Source organism: Girardinichthys multiradiatus, chromosome 13 (assembly GCF_021462225.1).
Source record: "Girardinichthys multiradiatus isolate DD_20200921_A chromosome 13, DD_fGirMul_XY1, whole genome shotgun sequence".
NCBI classification, from domain to species: Eukaryota; Metazoa; Chordata; class Actinopteri; order Cyprinodontiformes; family Goodeidae; genus Girardinichthys; species Girardinichthys multiradiatus.
The window spans coordinates 8,493,070-8,511,936 of NC_061806.1; the positions used below are offsets into that span (position 1 = coordinate 8,493,070).

At 41.1% G+C, this 18,867-nt stretch overlaps 1 protein-coding gene across 3 annotated transcripts in view; it reads left to right on the top strand.

Moving 5' to 3' along the window:
* Positions 1-14,943, top strand: part of trappc9 (trafficking protein particle complex subunit 9) — a 319,159-nt gene extending 304,216 nt beyond the window's left edge. For all 3 annotated transcript variants that reach the window (XM_047383974.1, XM_047383972.1, XM_047383973.1), the window contains 2 exons: positions 11,576-11,799; positions 14,305-14,943. In XM_047383974.1, coding sequence (XP_047239930.1) covers positions 11,576-11,799; positions 14,305-14,484 — 404 coding nt within the window. In that variant the 3' untranslated portion in view covers positions 14,485-14,943. The remainder of the gene's footprint in view (positions 1-11,575; positions 11,800-14,304) is intronic.
* The last annotated feature ends 3,924 nt before the right edge of the window (positions 14,944-18,867 follow it).

The window sequence follows — 18,867 nt, forward strand, 5'->3', positions numbered from 1 at the left end:
TTTGACTTCATGTCATGTCATGTCATGTCGGATATTCTACTTAAGGATTTTCTGCTAAAGAGCAGATTTCATGGTTCCATCAATTACAACAAATTTTCCAGGTCCTGGAAGCAAAGCAGCCCCAAATCATCACACTACCACTTTCATGTTGAATGTCAGGATGATGTTCTTCTTCTGCATGCTGGGGTAGTCCTACGCCAGACCAACACCTTCTAAAATATTCCACTTTTGTCTCATTAATCCACAGAATATTTTCCCAAAAGTCTTGGGAATCATCTAAGGTTTTTTTTGGCAAATGTGGGACGGGTTTGTGTTCTTTTCAGTCAGCAGTGGTTTTCACCTTGGAACTCGTCTGTGGACACCATTGATGCCCAGTCTTATTGTTGAACCATGAAATCTGACCTTAACTTAGGCAAGTGAGGACTGTACTGGTTTTGATGTTGATATTGGTTATTTTATAACCTCCTGGATGAGTCATCAGTGTGCTCTTTGGGTAATTTTGGTTAGCTGGGAAAGTTCGCGACTCTTCCATGATTTCTTGATTTTCTGCACACATTCATATTTTCCCCTGAAACTATATTTTGAGGTTATTTTGGATAACCTTTTCCCTTAATGAATTAAATAATCATTTTAATGCTCCTGTTTGCATTTACTCAGGTTTTCTTTGATGGTGTGAAGCGGCAAAACTGAAGGAGGGAAATATTTTTTCACAGTGCTGCATTACACGTCTGAAATGAGAAAAACGCAAGATGAGTGGCCCTCCTGGTCCAAAGTGATCATGTAGAAATGCTTCTTGTCCAAGCTCCAAGAAAAACAATAAACTACGATTCTCAGCCTGAACAACTGGAGTTCTGGATACAAGCTACTCCTATTACAAGTGTGTTCAGATGTTTGTTTAGAGCCGCTCATTATGTACATGAATGTAATAATAGGCCTTTTAACAATTTATCTGAACCTTTGCATAACGTGTATTTAAATACAACAAACACAGAGCTGATTGCACTCCAGCGCTGTGCAGGATCTCTGGCATGCAAAAAAAAGGCTGGTTCACCCAGAAATTTATCAGACATTTCTCAGAATCTAACAAAGGCGCAGTTTTCATTGCCAACCACACTAGACAGGCCTACTAGCCAATCAGAAATAAGATAGGGGTGGGTCTTGGCAAAACTTTATCCTGCAGTTGTTCTATGTGCCATTCAGTGTCACTGTTTCCCCTATTGGCAATGAGCATCGAGCATGGACCGCAAGTATATGAAGCCAGGGGAGGACACTAAAGATGTCGATAAAGACATAAAGAACAAATGGTGCTGGGCTTTAATAGACGAGGTGTTTACCATCGCTAGATGGTAAACACTTTGGGATCCGGTGCATGTTTTTTGCACTTTGTGCACAAGGAGGCTGATGTATGGAACTAGCAGGGAAAAAGTTTTGTCACGGCACAAATCTGACCCCAGTCAAAAAGCAGCTGTCCGAGCCATTCAGCGCATCTCATGTTTGCTGGAGACAACAGCCATGGCAGATGTCCCACCCTCACTTCAGTGATTGTGTGACTAATTTAAAAAAAATTGCGTCTGCTCCTTCATTGCTGAGCTAGATCAGCCATTTACCATCTTTACTCTGCTCCTCAGTCTATGCAAAATGTTGGCAAAGGATAAAATCGCCGTCACACACCTGTCTGTTTCAAGGCAGCATGCTATCTATGTAGTCACACACGGGTTCTCAACAGGGTTTAATAAAAGAAGCTAGTGTTGCATCGATGAAGCCATGGACAATAGTACGGATAGAATTTTAAATGTACTGGTTCGATTTATGACGAAGATGCAGGCAGGGTGAAAACACAGCACCATGCCAGCAAAATGTATCATGTATCAAGAACATTAATGACACTTTTTCGATGGTCCTGTCTGTTGCCATTAAGTGTCATTGGGTTTTTTCAATGTAAAGCTGACACTGTTGGGGATACAGACATTTGTTCATCTTCTGTCTGAACGGTGTCCATTAGTATCCACAAAATTCACCAGAATCCATCATTTAAGGGTTTTATTTATTTTTTATTTATTTTTCCAAATATGTCTCCCAGAGGATACTCTCAGCCCACCCTTAACAGTGATACATGGATGACACAAAACACTTTTTATATATCTGGGCCCAGAACCACACAAGACCATAAACCTTCTGAAGGTTAAAAGGGTTATTTTTATATTATATTATACAGTACAGACTAAAAGTTTGGACACACCTTCTCATTCAAAGAGTTTTCTTTATTTTCATGACTATGAATATTGTACCTTCACACTGAAGGCATCAAAATTATGAATTAACACGTGGAATTATATACTGAACAAAAAAGTGTGAAACAACTGAAAATATGTCTATATTCTAGGTTCTTCAAAGTAGCCACCTTTTGTTTGATTACTGCTCCGCACACTCTTGGCATTCTGTTGATGAGCTTCAAGAGGTAGTCACCTGAAATGGTTTTCCAACAGTCTTGAAGGAGTTCCCAGAGATGCTTAGCACTTGTTGGCCCTTTTGCCTTCACTCTGCAGTCCAGCTCACCCAAACCATCTCGATTGGGTTCAGGTCCGGTGACTGTGGAGGTCAGGTCATCTGGCGCAGCACCCCATCACTCTCCTTCTTGGTCAAATATCCCTTACACAGCCTGGAGGTGTGTTTGGGGTCATTGTCCTGTTGAAAAAGAAATGATGGTCCAACTAAACGCAAACCGGATGGAATAGCATGCCGCTGCAAGATGCTGTGGTAGCCATGCTGGTTCAGTATGCCTTCAATTTTGAATAAATCTCCAACAGTGTCACCAGCAAAGCACCCCCGCAACATCACACCTTGTCCTCCATGCTTCACGGTCGGAACCAGGCATGTAGAGTCCATCCGTGCACCTCTTCTGCGCCGCACAAAGACACGGTGGTTGGAACCAAAGATCTCAAACTCATCAGACCAAAGCACAGATTTCCACTAGTCTAATGTCCATTCCTTGTGTTCTTTAGCCCAAACAAGTCTCTTCTGCTTGTTGCCTGTCCTCAGCAGGGGTTTCCTAGCAGCTATTTTACCAGGAAGGCCTTATTCACACAGTCTCCTCTTAACAGTTGTTCTAGAGATCTGCTGCTAGAACTCTGTGTGGCATTGACCTGTTCTCTAATCTGAGCAGCTGTTAACTTGCGATTTCTGAGGCTAGTGACTCGGATGAACTTATCGTCCGCAGCAGAGGTGACTCTTGGTCTTCCTTTCCTGGGGCGGTCTTCATGTGACCCAGTTTCTTTGTAACGCTTGATGGTTTTTGCGACTGCACTTGGGGACACTTTCAAAGTTTTCCCAATTGTTCGGACTGACTGACCTTCATTTCTTACAGTAATGATGGCCACTTGTTTTTCTTTACTTAGCTGCTTTTTTCTTGCCATAATACAAATTCTAACAGTCTATTCAGTAGGACTATCAGCTGTGTACTGTATCCACCTCCGGCACAACACAACTGATGGTCCCAACCCCATTTATAAGGCTTGAAATCCCACTTATTAAACCTGACAGGGCACACTTGTGAAGTGAAAACCATTTCAGGTGACTACCTCTTGAAGCTCATCAACAGAATGCCAAGAGTGTGCGGAGCAGTACTCAAAGCAAAAGGTGGCTACTTTGAAGAACCTAGAATATAAGACATATTTTCAGTTGTTTCACACTTTTTTGTTCAGTATATAATTACACATGTGTTAATTCATACTTTTGATGCCTTCAGTGTGAAGCTACAATATTCATAGTCATGAAAATAAAGAAAACTCTTTGAATGAGAAGGTGTGTCCAAACTTTTGGTCTGTACTGTATGTTAAGTGTTAAAAGTGTGCCACATACAACACCCCCACCTCATTTCCACCACTCAGGCCATGGATAAAAGTTCAGGCTCAGGATTTCTTTTCACCATCAGCCCTGCAAACAACCTCAAACATTTTTAGACACAACAAATTTCTGCCCAAGTTTAAATTTTTGATTTTTTTCTCATCCACATGAGTTTAAAATTATACATGCAGACTCAAAAATATACACATTTATTTTATTTTGTAAATGGTGATGCAGAACAGAAGGTATTCTAACTTGACATGCCTGAATCCCACTAAGTTCTCATAATTGGTCACTATTGACAGCAGCTGGTATTTTGTCTTTGCTCACATGAAAAGCCTTTTTTTAAAGAACTAATTACTTAAACCAGTACACAGAAAAACTGAAAAGTTTAAAGAACTCAGTGATGATCTAAGAAGTACTTATATCTTTAAGTTGGGAAAGTTTTTTGGAGCCTTTTTTGAAGAGCTGCAGATTTTCAGCATGATCAGTTCAAACAACTCTCCAAAGGTATAAATGTTTTGGATGTCTCACTGCCTTGAAGACCCTAACTGTTACCCTCAGATAAGAGGAAAATTGGTTTGGACCACCAAGGCTCAAGCTGATCATAAACTGGAAGACACTGAAACACCAGTTTCATGCTTCAAAGTTGCCACCTTTAAGCTTCACTGAAACTTGGCACTGCCCTAATAGACAAGATGAAGACCTTAAGAAAAGTCAGATGGGAGGATTGTTGAGCCACAATGTTCAGAAAACTATCTGGAGGATTTAAGGTGATGCTTTACCAAAATAAAATAATGAGGGAGGATGACCTCAAAATCTTTTAAATTCAAAGAAAATCAACAGTGAGATGGTAGAAACAGCGTCACCGCTGGGTTCAAAACTGGCTTTGGAGTGGATAACACAGGCTAACATTGGGCTTCTGGAATGGCCCTATTTCTAACTAATTGAAAATTTAGCTGAATCCATGTCAGTAAATCGACCAGTGCAAATGCATTCTACCAATTTTGCCAAAGGAGGAGGTCAGATATCAGGACTAATCATGCACAGCTCGTGATCCATATGCAGAGGCCTCAGTTCTCATCGCAGCCATCCCAGGTTTTTGTCCTGACCCTGGAGACCTAGGCTGCATGTCTTATCCCTCTGTCCACCCCACTTCCTGTCTGCCTACTTTGCAAAAAATAACTAAAAATAGGCCATTATTGCCACAAAAAAGTTATCCAGAAGCTTGTTGATGGCTACAAAAAAGGTGTGGTCGAGGTGCAACTTCCAATTTTTACTGAAGGTGTATGTACTGTATATACTTGGGCCTGTATGCACTGACCCAGATTGAGAACATGACCACAACTATATAGACTATCTTTGTAGCATTTTTCAGATTTACACTCTGTTTACATAAAGCCATACATCTCATGTAGTCAGTTCATCACTCTGCAGTCATCACCCTATTGGATTAGAAGTGCTTCTGTCAGAAACACAGTCCTGCATAAAGCTAAACATGACATCTTTAATTGCATGTCCCCCCCCCCCCCAGCTGCTCTTGGACAGAACAGTGTACCCTAACATGAAAGCAGGGGCTCATGTTACATAACATGAGCGCAGTGCTACACATACTTGTTAACATGTGCCAAGACTAAAGAAATGCTGTAGGTCGCCTCCTTCTTCAGACTTAATTGAAGGTCTCAGGAGCCAACAGAGAAATGCATTAAAATCAAGCTGTGTGGATCCCCAAGGTGGTGCTATTTTACCCACTAATTCACTCTACTCTGTACCTGTTGCTCAGACAACACTTAGTGCAGCAGGATTTTGACGCTTTCATATTACTCCTTCAAGGTCCTCAGCCACCATCATGCTATTTACAGAGGTTCGTTTGTCAGATTAAATGACCGTTTGAAAACAAACTTTTAGCAGGTTTTAAATATATCTTTCATTAAGCCCACGTTTCTGCATTAAAATATCTTAAATGTCATGTTTTCTTTAGCTGTAAGCGGAAAATAATCATAACAGAAATAAAGGCCTGAAAACATCAGTCTGTGTATAATACTTGTAAGTTGAGTTACCAAAAATAAATGAATTATCAATAATATCCTAATTTTTTTAATACGTCTGTATAAATATAGCATCTTGTGCTGTGCAAAGTAAAATAAACACCATTCAATTCAATTAATTTCAATTAAAAAATACTTTATTAATCCCAAAGGAAAATTAAATGTTGTTATAGCTCATATTATGAAGGTTTCCTCAAAGAGCCGTTGTAGATGCTGATGGCTGTGGGCAGGAAGGATCTCCTGTAGCGCTCCGTCTTACGGCAGATCTGAAGAAGCCTCTCACTGAAGACACTCTGTTGTTGTAGGACAGTCTCATGAAGAGGATGCTCAGGGTTCTCCATAATGTTCTTCATTTTATGAAGAATCCGTCTTTCCACAATGATCTCCAGAGGTTCCAGAGGAGTCCCCAGAACAGAGCCAGCCTTTTTTATCAGCTTGTTGAGCTTTTCTAAGTCCCTGGCTCTGATGCTTCTTCCCCAGCAGATGATGGCAGAAGAGATCACACTTTCCACAACAGACTTATAGAAGATATGCAGCATCTTGCTGCAAACACCAAAGGACCTAAGCTTCCTCAAGAAGTACAGTCTGCTCTGTCCCTTCTTGTAGATGGCTTCACAGTTGCATCTCCACTCTAGTCTGTTGTCCAGGTGAACACCGAGGTATTTATACTCCTCCACCACCTCCACTTCTTCTCCCATGATAGAAATAGTTTTGGACTTATTCCTGTTTCTCTTAAAATCTACAATAATCTCCTTTGTTTTAGTCACGTTCAAAATGAGATGATTGTTTCCACACCATGCCACAAAGCGGTCCACCACCTTCCTGTACTCAGCTTCTTGTCCATCTCTGATCCACCCCACGACTGCATAATCATCCGAGTATTTCTGCAGATGACAGGAGTCTGTCTTGTACTGGAAGTCTGAGGTGTACAGAGTGAAAAGGAATGGTGAGAGTACAGTCTGATTAACTGGTTAGACTCACAACCCTTCAGTCTCACAAATTGTGGTCTGTTTGTCAGGTAGTCTTTGATCCAGGAGATTGTTGAGGCCTCCACCTGAGTCTTCTGGAGTTTCTGACAAAGCAAATCAGGTTGGATTGTATTAAATGCACTGGAGAAATCAAAGAACATGACATCACACATCATATCCTCTTTAAACAGTGAGGTTGTGGAGTCGAGACCACCCTCCTGTCCACCACTTCGGGACGATAGTTATAAATGGCGTCCATGATTTCGAACCAATGCCCCGGCTTTCTGTTTGACCCGCCCTGTCCAATGTGGTCCTTAATATTTTTGTAGTCGCTCTTGATTTGTTTGAGCTTTTCCTGGCACTACATTGTGCTGTAAAGTCTGTGGCTTGTCATTCTATCCGCTAATTCGGCAAACACGTTCTTGTGCTCCTGATGTATGGCCAACCACATTCATGGCCAATTAGTGAACAGCTGTCTGTTCACGTCACTTTTCAGCCTTACTCAGCCCTGATGAGACCTGCTGACAAGCAGGTACCATGAAAGCCATCACCCAGCTGGAAAAGCCAGTAATGAAAACGGTTGCAAAACGGGCTGAGTGGAGTGAAGCTGGCTAAAGTAGAGGCAATAGAAATCGGGCATTAGAGAGCCTGGAAAAGGCCTTGAATATAGGAGGAGGTTTTCCTTCCAGCAGGACAAAAACTCAACATATGGCCAGAGTTACAAAAGAATGGTTTAGATCAAAGCATATTTATGAATGGTCCAGTCAAAGTCCAGACCTAAATCCAATTTAAAATCTGCGGAAAGACTTGATTCCCACCAACACTCTCCATCCAATCTAAATGTGCTTGTGCTATTTTGCCAACCGAATAAACAAAAATGCCAGTCTGTAAATGTGCAAAGCTGGTAGGAACTTGCAGCTGGTAATTGCAGTGAAAATGATTCTGCAAAGTATTGACTCTGGGGACCTAAATACAATGCATGCCACAAACCTTCAGGGATGTTTGTTCCATTTGACAAATATGCACAACCTTGTATTGATCTATCCCATAAAATCCTAATAAAATACAGTCAACCCTGTGGTCGTAACAGCGCAAGATGGGGAAAGGTTTAAGGTGACCAGGTTTTTTGTTGAAACAAGACAAACTGACAGGGGCACAAATCCACACCAGCTTCTCTGAGACCTGTCTGACTCCAAACTGACTATGTGTTAGACAGATATTTGGATGCATCAAAAATAAGCTGTTCTGTAAGGGAGTTTTACAGTCATGTAAGAAATAGGTGGATCTGATGAAGGTGGATGAATTTTAAGCCTAAGTGGGGCTTGTTCTGCCTGCAGACAAGCATTTTTCCTTCACATGTGGACTCACAGGATGTGCAGAGGTTACACAGAGACCTCCTGACACTCAGCCCAGCGCAACACAGAGCACACAGCAGATGTTTCTAAAGTAGTCTTCATTTTCTGTGTCCTCTCGGGGTAGATTCACACATGTTTGCTGAGATGCTGAGCCAACCTCAGAAGTCTCGATCTGTTTAATCCAGTCTGCTTCACTTGTGATGGCTCCATAATGAAATTAGATTTATGTTAATTTGTATTTCCCTCTTCCCTTTTATGTGAACTGAAAATATTTTTGAACAATGTTGCCTCTTTCAACATGGGTGTAATCCACACCTTGGTTTTCTGTGAACTTCATTGGTCATCCTTAACATCTGATCGCCTCTGCAGCGCAGTACCTACACTCCGGGATAGTAGAGCGAAAAACTCTGGAGGGTTTTTAGGCTGTGGGTGTGTGTGTGTGACTGAGCTGCATGTGTGTGGGAGTTCATCAGCAGACTAACCATCCTCTTTTGTTCACTTTTAATGTGAAAAAATGTATTCCCACATTTAGAACCAATGTAGGCTACCTATAATTTGCACATCTCCTAGCAACAAGACTTTGAACAAACTAAATATATCAACTTGCCAATGTGGCACTAAAGGCTCAGTGATGCCAGCTATGAAATGGTTGTTTTGTTCACAATGTGTTCATGTCCTCATGCACATCTGAACATCAGCAGGTGTCTACAACTATACTGTTTTATTTCATGACTGGTTCTAGTGTACATGAAGAAACCAGTTATGTCATAATAAGAATAGTAGACCTTTTGAAGCAGGTAACTATAAAATGACTCTACTGCATGCTGCTAGTGAATTAATTAACAAAATATTTATTTTTACACCTAGCATCCAAAAGACGATAACAAGTGTGAATAGCAGCCGACAGCTTTGAGATCAGAATATATCTGCACCAGCAGCCAGGGCGAGTCTAAAAAAGGTCTGGCATGCAGCATGGTTGGATCCCACTCAGGTGTTAACATATTATTTCCAACATGGACACATGCCTCTGAAAGAAATTTGTTAAACTCAGCCTTTCTAGAGGAAACATGACAGCAGTTCAAAGAGTAATGGGAAGAAAAGTCCACATCATGATTTAAAAGCTTTTAAAAGCACATTTAGCACCAAAAAGACGAAACTGGCATTTTTCTTATGACTTCATCAGTCTCTCAAATTGCTTTTCAAGGAATTTTGTACCACTCTACAACATCAGTACTGCACCGGCATTTGTTTTCAGGCAGCTTGCTTAAGGTCCCACCATGGTGTCTAAATCGGGTTGAGATCTGGATTTTGTACTTGTTTTTAATATGACTATATATAACGGTAAGCTGTAAGTGTGTGTAGGTGTGTGATTGGGTGGTTACTAAAGCAAACATGTGGAAGATGATGACTTGGTCACAAGACACCTAAACTGAATGTTTAGGCCCACTAGGAAAACACTGTGTGGTAGGAAAAGAACAGTGTCCATTACCCTGAAACCAGCATCCACACCAGGAAACAGCAGGGTGGTAGCATAGCATGGGGATGCTTTTCTTTAGCAGGGACAGGAAAGTTGGTCAGAAGTGGTGGAAAGATGGACAGAGCTGAATGCAGGGTAGCCCTGGAAGAAGTCCTGTTAGTGGCTGTAAAAGACTTGAGACTAGGGTGGAGGTTTACCTTCTAGCAGAAACATGAGCCTAAACATACAGAGCCACACTGGAATGGTTTTGATCCAGGAGATTTAATATGTCAGAATGGCCCAGTCAAAGGCCAGACACTAATTTAGGTCGGTGCAAAACAGCTGCTTTACAAAGAATTTACAAAGATTCTAGTCTTTGGAAGTTCAAAGCTGGTAGAAAAATGCCCCGGGGGTTGCATACAAATGCACACCTCATTTTACAGATTTCTATTTTCAAAAATGTTTTTTTTTTTTTTTAATGTATCCTTTTTCTTTTACTCAACAGGTATATGATACTTTGTGTTAGCCTATCCTCTATAATCCCAGCCAACTACGTAGAGGTTTGTAGCTGTAAAGTGACTAAATGTGAAAAAGTTCAATGGCTGTGAATACTTTTGCAGGCCACTGTATATTGTGACAAATTGGTGCTTAGAATTTCTATAGGAATTTATAGCAATAAATTGTATCCAGTTTGTAAAATATGGAAGTGCTTTTGGAGAAATAAAAGCTTTTTTCATATGTGAACTGAGAAGACTTCCTCATGTGGACTCCTCAGTGCTGCTTCTGGTTGACTGAGAGTTGAAGAGTGCCTTTTTCGGACATGGAGCTGAATGCCATCCTCCTATGGCTCCAGCCTCCTTGGGGCCCATCTCATTCACTGTGACGGCACGGGCTCCCTGCTCACAGCCAATCATCTCTGTCCTGCTGGACTGTCTCTCCTTCTTCATACCCCGAACCCTCACTACCCCCACCGCTGTACGCAACAGATCGGTTCACCACCGGCACCAAACACAGCTCGACTCTTTCATCAGGCTGTCACAGTGGCTCTGACTCATAGTGTTTATCGCAGCCGCGGGCGTGACACTAGAAAGCATATACCAGCCTGCTCTGTGCGTCTGTGGTTGAGCATGTATCACTGAGACACTAAAAAGAGCCGTTAATGGGCGATCGTGGCCACTGTGTCCGTATGTTTAGGTTCAGTGTCCTGAGCCCACTGGGAGCATACAGCGCTGACATCACCAGCCTTGTTTAAAACAGATGATTGTCTCTTCATTGGCACCAGAGCCAAACGGGGGCCAGATTAGGAGTCGGTGGCCCATAATCGTGAAATTGAATTGAACTCACTGAGTGTTTCCTGATTGGCTGTGACAGCAGGGAGGGTGGATCTACCTGACATCAACCATCAAACAAGTGTATTTGTGGATGGTGTGTGTGTGTGTGTGTGTGTGTGTGTGTGTGTGTGTGTGTGTGTGTGTGTGTGTGTGTGTGTGTGTGTTAGGCACCATTTCTCCAAAAATCTCATTTGTCTTTTCAAGACAGAAATTATTCATGCATGAGATTAAAAGGATGGAAATCAGTTTAATATTCAGAGTTAAGGTCTCTCTTTCTGCTGGTGGCTATAAAATGTATTTTAAGAAAAACAGATCTTTCTCTGAGGAGCTGTGTGATAGTCTAATTATGAATACAACAGAATAGAATGAAATAATAGAAATATCCTTTATTGTCCCTCAGTGAGGGAATTCAAAGCATGCAGATTCAGACAAAGGGAAAAATATAAGAACAGGGAGTGAGAATTAAGAGACTTGGATCAGCGAGATTTGCTGAACACATCTTGTGAATGCATCAGTTTGATTTAAAGACTTTGAATCTTGTCAGTTCTAAAAGTTTCCTCTCTTCTGTTCTCAGATGTGTTGGTGAACAGGAAGCCATGCGACTGCGATGTCGTGGCAGATTGTAAAGTGGGCGACGTCGTGACTCTGAAGGTTAAACTGACCAACATGAGCAAGAACCCAGTGGGCCCGCTAACTTTGACGGTAATGCCGTATCAGGACTACCAGAACGGGATCCAGAATTATGACCTGGATGAAGCGGTCACTTTCATCGGCTCCAACACCTTCTTCATTGACATGGTCAGTCAAGGCAGTAGTATCAGTGTCTTTCAGACCATACCTATAGAAGCTTGTTTTGGTAAACCACAGTAATAAAATATTATTACTCATTCAACTGTTATTTTTTCTTCTTATAATCAGAAACTTCATTTTATGCTATCGAGATTTTAGGTGATAGACTGATACAAAGTAGGTATATTGTGGGGTGAAGGGAAAATAATGCATAATGTACTGGAAAGTTAAAGTTTATTTAGTGATTTAGGCCCGGTTTTTTAATATAGGTACACTGGTATGTATAACATTTCTTTTGAGTTTCAATATCTAACATTTTATGGGTCTTCACATCTAATATTATCTAGTATTACGTCAGATCTTTTACTGACAGCCTATGACCTTCTTCATTCAGTTGTCCATGTCCAGATTAGAAATAGTGGCACTGTGATTGGCTGAGTGAGATAGCATGAGCAGGAAAGGCTTTTGTTTTATAAAGCCCGTTTTCCATTGGCTCTACTTTTGCCATCTCCACCTCACTCAGCCCATTTTTTGTCTGTTTCCGTCACTGGTTTTTCCGGCCTTTGTTGGTACCTTTTCATAAGCATGTCACATCTGGGCTCAGTAAGGCCGAAATGTGACGTGAACAGACTGCTGTTAGCTGATTGGCCATGAGCGTGGCCAGCTGTATGTCAGCAACATGAGAAGGTCTTCAGTGAGGTAGTGGAGAGAATGACAAGCCACGGATTTTACAGCACGCTGCAGTGCTGGAAGAAGCTCCAAAAAACTGAAGACTGACTACAAAAATAATTAAGAACCACAGTGGCCGGAGCGGGTCAAGCATTCGTTCAAAATCATGGACATCATGTATGGTCATGGTGCCACGCGTTGTGAATGGCAGCATAGTCTGGACTCCGCAATCTCACTGTCTTAAGAGGACATGATGTGTGATGTTGAGTCTTTGTTTAACTTTGCAGCACATGACGCTGACGGCTGGAGGTGGAGTCCCACCTTGAGCCATCAGTGGAAACACAACAGGTTTCCTGCTGAGTAAAGCAGAGTGGAGTCGTGCGGTGCTGGAACCGCAAAAAGAAAAGAGGCATAAATGGAAAAACTGTTTACCATTGTTATAACTTTCACAGAGGATAGGCCTATGTGAAACCTGTAACCTGTATTAGCATGATAAAAGACCCATAGAAAGTTCTCTTGGTAAAATCATTCTCGTCTGAATTCCACACTAGTTTTAAATTTTACTAAATTCTGGCTGTTTGTTTATATCCCTGTCTGTTTTCAGCCTCTAACAGGTTGTCTTTCAGGATTGAGCTGTATTTAGCTCCATCCATATTCCTATGAACTGATAACACTTTTCCTGTCCCTCCTAAAGAAAAGCATCCCCAAACCTTGATGCTGCTAATACCATGCTTCACTACCAGGATGGTTTGTCTAGGGTAATAAGCCACACATAGTATTTGCACGCAAGTCAAAAGTTTATCAAATGTTCATTTCTCCACTTCCTGGCCTGTCTACTGTTTTCCTTGGCCTTCATGATGCTTTGTTCACTGAAGTTCCCTAACAATGCTCTGAGGCCTTCACAGAACAGCTGCATGCTGAGAATACATTATAAACAGGTGGACTCTTTTACACAATGTAGGTGACTTCTGAACATTAGTTGGGTACACTGCATTTTTTAAGGGCATCAGAGTAAAGGGGGCTCGATACAAAATGCATGCCACACTTATGAATTTTGTTTGTAAGAAAATGTGAAAAATATGCCTAATTTTCCTTAAACATTACAATTACACAATACTTTGTGTTGGTCGGTCACAAAAAATCCCAATAAAATGGATGGAAGTTTGGCTATGAATACTTTAGAAGCTGAGTTACTATGATTATGTGCTGAGAATACGGACACAGCTCTTGCTTTGGTTTAACGAGGCCCAGATTCCCCTAAAAGCAACCCAGGTGTTGAAGCCCACCATGTACCTCCTGGAACCTGATGTTGGACAACTGGTTTGGTATTAAACCTTGGAATGAATTTAAATATGTCCACACATCATTCACAGAGTGTACATTTGCTAACTGTTAAAACAGAGACTATGTTTTCATTGAAATAAAGAGAAGCCAGTTTGTGTCTAAAGGGCAAAACAGACATTTGTCGGCAGTAACAAATCTGCAGATCTTTGAAAAACACCTACAGTCCTTCAACAGTGTTGCATAAAATGCTCAAAATAAGAGTCTTACCAGAGAAAGGATCCAAGAAGCAAGCCTTTGTAAGGATAAGAAAGTAAAAAAACTATTTTCTCAGTGTTGAACGAGCTGCAGGCGAATAAATGACTGTTAGAACCAAGTCTAATAAGATGAAAGAATGAAAAAAAAAAACGTAAGAAATATGCAAGACAGCTTTAATGGAATGATTTTTCTCAGATTAATCTTTTTTTAACAAAAGCAGCATCTCTGTTGGTGTACCTGGTTTATTTTTAATTTAAAACAGAGTGCCCTCTATCAGTTCTTATTTCTGTCTCCTTTCTATCTCAGGTTAAACCCAAAGAAAGTTCTGTCTGTGAGGGCGCCCTGCTGTTCCTCTACACCGGAGATTTTTACCTTAACATAAAGGTCCAGGATGACAGCACCCGACGAGAGCTTCCTTTGGCCTGGTTTACTCTGCCTGGTGTGCACATCAGGGCCCAGGACACTCCACTGCAGGCAGGGGCCTAGGCACTCCGGGGGCCTCATTCTCATACAGTTACATGAAGTATAACAAAGTGTAAATATAGCAAAGGTCAAAGGTTTCTGCTTTGTTACAGCTAAAGAGGTGAAATCATTTTAATAATGAAAACCACACTGACTTTGCATTTCCTTACAGGAAAAAGGGGTCAGCTTAACTTCGTAAGCTCTCCATATTCATTTAACTAGAAGTTTGATTGTCATGTTTCTCCCTGGGAACCTACAGTAGAGTCTGGCATGACATAAATTGTTAGACTGGTATTCTCTCTCTCTTTGTTTTTACTGTGTTGTTTTTTATTTACTGGTGCAGGTTTCTATGACAGATACTGACTCGTAATTTGTTGGGCCGACTCTATCCTCCACCTCTTTACCAGAACCCTGAAATATAGATAATTTTGACTGGAATGATATGCTGATAACAAACTGCTGTAAATAAATGCTAAAAAGCTATTTGTTGGTCAGTTTGCCATCATTTCATTCATCATACTCAGAATTCAATTCAATTCAGTTTCAATTCAGTTTATTTATATAGTGCCAATTCACAACACATGTAGTCTCAAGGTACTTCACAACAGTCAGAAACATACATTTCAATTAATCCTAACCATTGAACAGTGCAGTCAGATTCAGTTATTTATTCAAATTGGATAAAAAGTTTTTCTGTCTAAGGAGCAGCAGATTGCATCCAGTCAGTGACTTGCAGCATTCACTCTTCCCGGATGAGCATGTAGAGACAGTGGACAGTGACTGGCGTTGACTTTGCAGCAATCCCTCATACTGAGCATGCATGTAGCGACAGCGGAGTGGAAAAACTCCCTTTTAGCAGGAAGAAACCGCCACCAGAACCAGGCTCAGTGTGAGCGGCCATGTGCCACGACCGACTGGGGGTTTGAGAGAACAGAGCAGAGACACAAAGAGAACAAAGAAGCACTGATCTGTGGGCGCAAATGCCTTGTTGATGCCAGAGGTCAGAGTAGAATGGCCAGACTAGTTCGAGCTGATAGAAAGGCAACAGTAACTCAAATAACCACTCGTTACAACCAAGGCATACAGAAGAGCATCTCTGAAAGCACAACACGTTGAACCTTGAGACGGATGGGCTACAGCAGCAGAAGACCACACCGGGTGCCACTCCTGTCAGCTAAGAACAGGAAACTGAGGTTACAATTCACACAGACTCACCAAAATTGGACAATAGAAGATTGGAAAAACGTTGCCTGGTCTGATGAGTCTTGATTTCTGCTGCAACATTCGGATGGTAGGGTCAGAATTTGGCATCAACAACATGAAAGCATGGATCCATCCTGCCTTGTATCAATGGTTCAGACTGGTGGTGGTGTAATGGTGTGGGAGATATTTTCTTGGCACACTTTGGGCCCCTTAGTACCAATTGAGCATCGTGTCAACACCACAGCCTACCTGAGTATTGTTGTTGACCATGTCCATCCCTTTATGACCACAGTGTACCCATCTTCTGATGGTTACTTCCAGCAGGATAACGCGCCATGTCATAAAGCATGAATCATCTCAGAGTGGTTTCTTGAACATGTCAATGAGTTCACTGTACTCAAATGGCCTTCCGAGTCACCAGATCTCAATCCAATAGAGCACCTTTGGGATGTGGTGGAACGAGAGATTTGTATCATGGATGTGCAGCCAACAAATCTGCAGCATCTGTGTGATGCTATCATGTCAATATGGACCAAACTCTATGAGGAATGTTTCCAATACCTTGTTGAATCTATGCCACAAAGGATTAAGGCAGTTCTGAAGGCAAAACGGGGTCCAACCCAGTACTAGCAAGGTGTACCTAATAAAGTGGCCAGTGAGTGCAGATCTCACTAAACATTTCCTGTTTAACATTTGGATATCTTGAATTATTTATATTTGCTAAATGCCAAATAATAATATGTGTCAGAGTTAGATATACTGATAAACTCAGAGAAGGTATGCAATGAAGACACAAGCGAGTCAAAGTTATCTTTGGCTGGCCAGGGAGAGACAGTCTGTTCTCTTAGAGGAGCTGCCCTGTGTGCACAGCTTTTATTGAAGAAAGGGAAAAAAAAAACACTCTTGTTACAGCATCGTGGATGTGACCACACAGAGTTTCACAAATACAAGTTCTACTGAATAAAACTGGTTCTGTCCAGATACTAATACAGCACACACGTCCACATCTGGCACTCAAGGACACGAAGATTGGCTGTGGTGCGAACAGCCCTCTTCCCAGAACACCCCTGCATGCACACAGGTTCCTGCTCAGTCTGCTCAGCAACCACCCAAATGCAACTCTAAGACAACATGAAAATTATGTTAATAATTTATAAAACACTCAAGATAAGTGTGAAAAGTATTCAAACCACTTCTATCAAAGTTCACCAAACTAAATAAATGAAAATGTATTTTAACGTTAAATCATTTAGGATAATGAACCTTTTTAAACTAAGCAATGATAATTTATGTATGTATATGCAAGATAGATCCTTTGGAACTTTTTTCAGTCAGACATTTCCATGCATTTTCTTAGTTTTTGGTAAAATTGCCTTTGAAACTCTTTGACTTGGGTCAAAGGTTTTGGGTGGGTGTCCTTCAACAATCTTTTTACTATACTTTATTGGATTTCTGGCCATGTCTTCTGACCTTACTCACACACACCTTGTAATATTGTTATGGCCACTGTAAAAACATTGTCTTTAATATCCTTAAGTCACCTTCTCAGATTCTCAATTTGTATTTCCCAGAAATACAATTTAAGTATTTGTAAATAATGTGATATTACACTTCCTGTAACTCCTGTAACATTGCTTTATGTAAGTAAATTCAGCCAATGGTTTTCACAAACTCCTTCCACAACAAGTCAATCCTTCCAATCATGGTTCACTGCATTATTAGCCACCATGTTTCACCATGTTGTAGCAGAGCTGTTGTTCTGATCATAATCAATCATTAACCAGTCTGTGGTGACAGCCATTCTCACCGTGTGATGTTAACCTGTAATCACAGTGTAAAAAAATCTGAGGTTTGAGAGCAATTGAACATTTGTCATTTAGACGACAACAAATCCCTCTGAGTTGCGCAGAAGACTTGGCAGAGTCCGCCACACAGCAGGCTATTAATGCAAATGAACCTCAAAGAAGGAGAGTCCAATTAAATCCCTTTCTTTTTTCTTGCTGTAAGTTATGTCCATTCGTGCGTACATGTGACCTTGATATGTAAATGATGTGAGGAGTGGAGCAGATTAAGGTGTATGCCAGAGAAAGAAGAGCTCTCTGACATCTGCAGGGCTCTCCGACATCTCCAGTTCTGCAGACAGAGCCTGGCAGAGTAAACCACTCTCAACAGCAAACATACCCATCCAGAGTGAATTTCTGTCGCAGCAGACAAGCTGCCAAATGCTGAAAAAACCGAAAAGGAACTCTAAATTGTGGATGGGAAATATTAGTTCAGGAAAAACACTCTCTTGTTCCAATAAAATGAAAAGAGAATTTTGTTTCCTTGTTCTCTAACTGGTATATTTCAAGTATATTTTCTTGTTTTAATTTTACTCTTTTTGTGTGGCAAAATAATAACTTCCACAATCAAAATGTGGTTTATTGACTTGCTACACAACAATCCGCCACATTGCACAAGTGTATTCATACATTAGGGGAATTTAAAAGACACAGATGTAGTGTTTTGCCAATTGGTATTAGCATTCGATATAACCCTCTGGGCCATCTGTTTTATAAATTAAATGTATTGTGTTTTTGTGGCAAAACCTAAAAGCATAATTTTTGCCTTTCTTCTTTGCAGCACAGCTCAAACTCTGTCGGATTGCATCAGGGACATTAGTCTTCAAGTTCAAACCATTCATGCAGCCTTTCATGCAGCTGTGGCTAGAAAACCTATCTACAAAGCAACTGTTGCATTGGTTTATCGTGTAACATTGTCTTATGTGCTGACCTCGATTAAATAAACGTAACTAATTTATGTAGTGTCTGTTTGTACCTCCATACATCTTCCCATCAACTCTAACCATGCTTCTCTGACCCTGCTGAAGAAAAGCATTCCTACAACATCATGCTCCTACCACCATGTCTCACTATGGGGATGGTGTGTTCAGGGTGATGAGCAGTTGGCCTCTAATATTTGTTTTGTCCTGAAATTCTCCCATCTGAGGTGTGAATCCCCACAGCTCCTCCAGAGTTGTCCTCTTGGCAGCTCCACTGATTAATGCTCTCCTTGCCCTTGTCAGTGTGAAATTGCCATGTCTTAGTAAATTTTACAGAGCTAGTTTACTATATATTTAGACACAAAAAAAAATTCTGGGTTATTTTTAGAATTCCTGGATAAACACCACCATTGGGTACATTGGGTTAGTTTGACCAAATATTG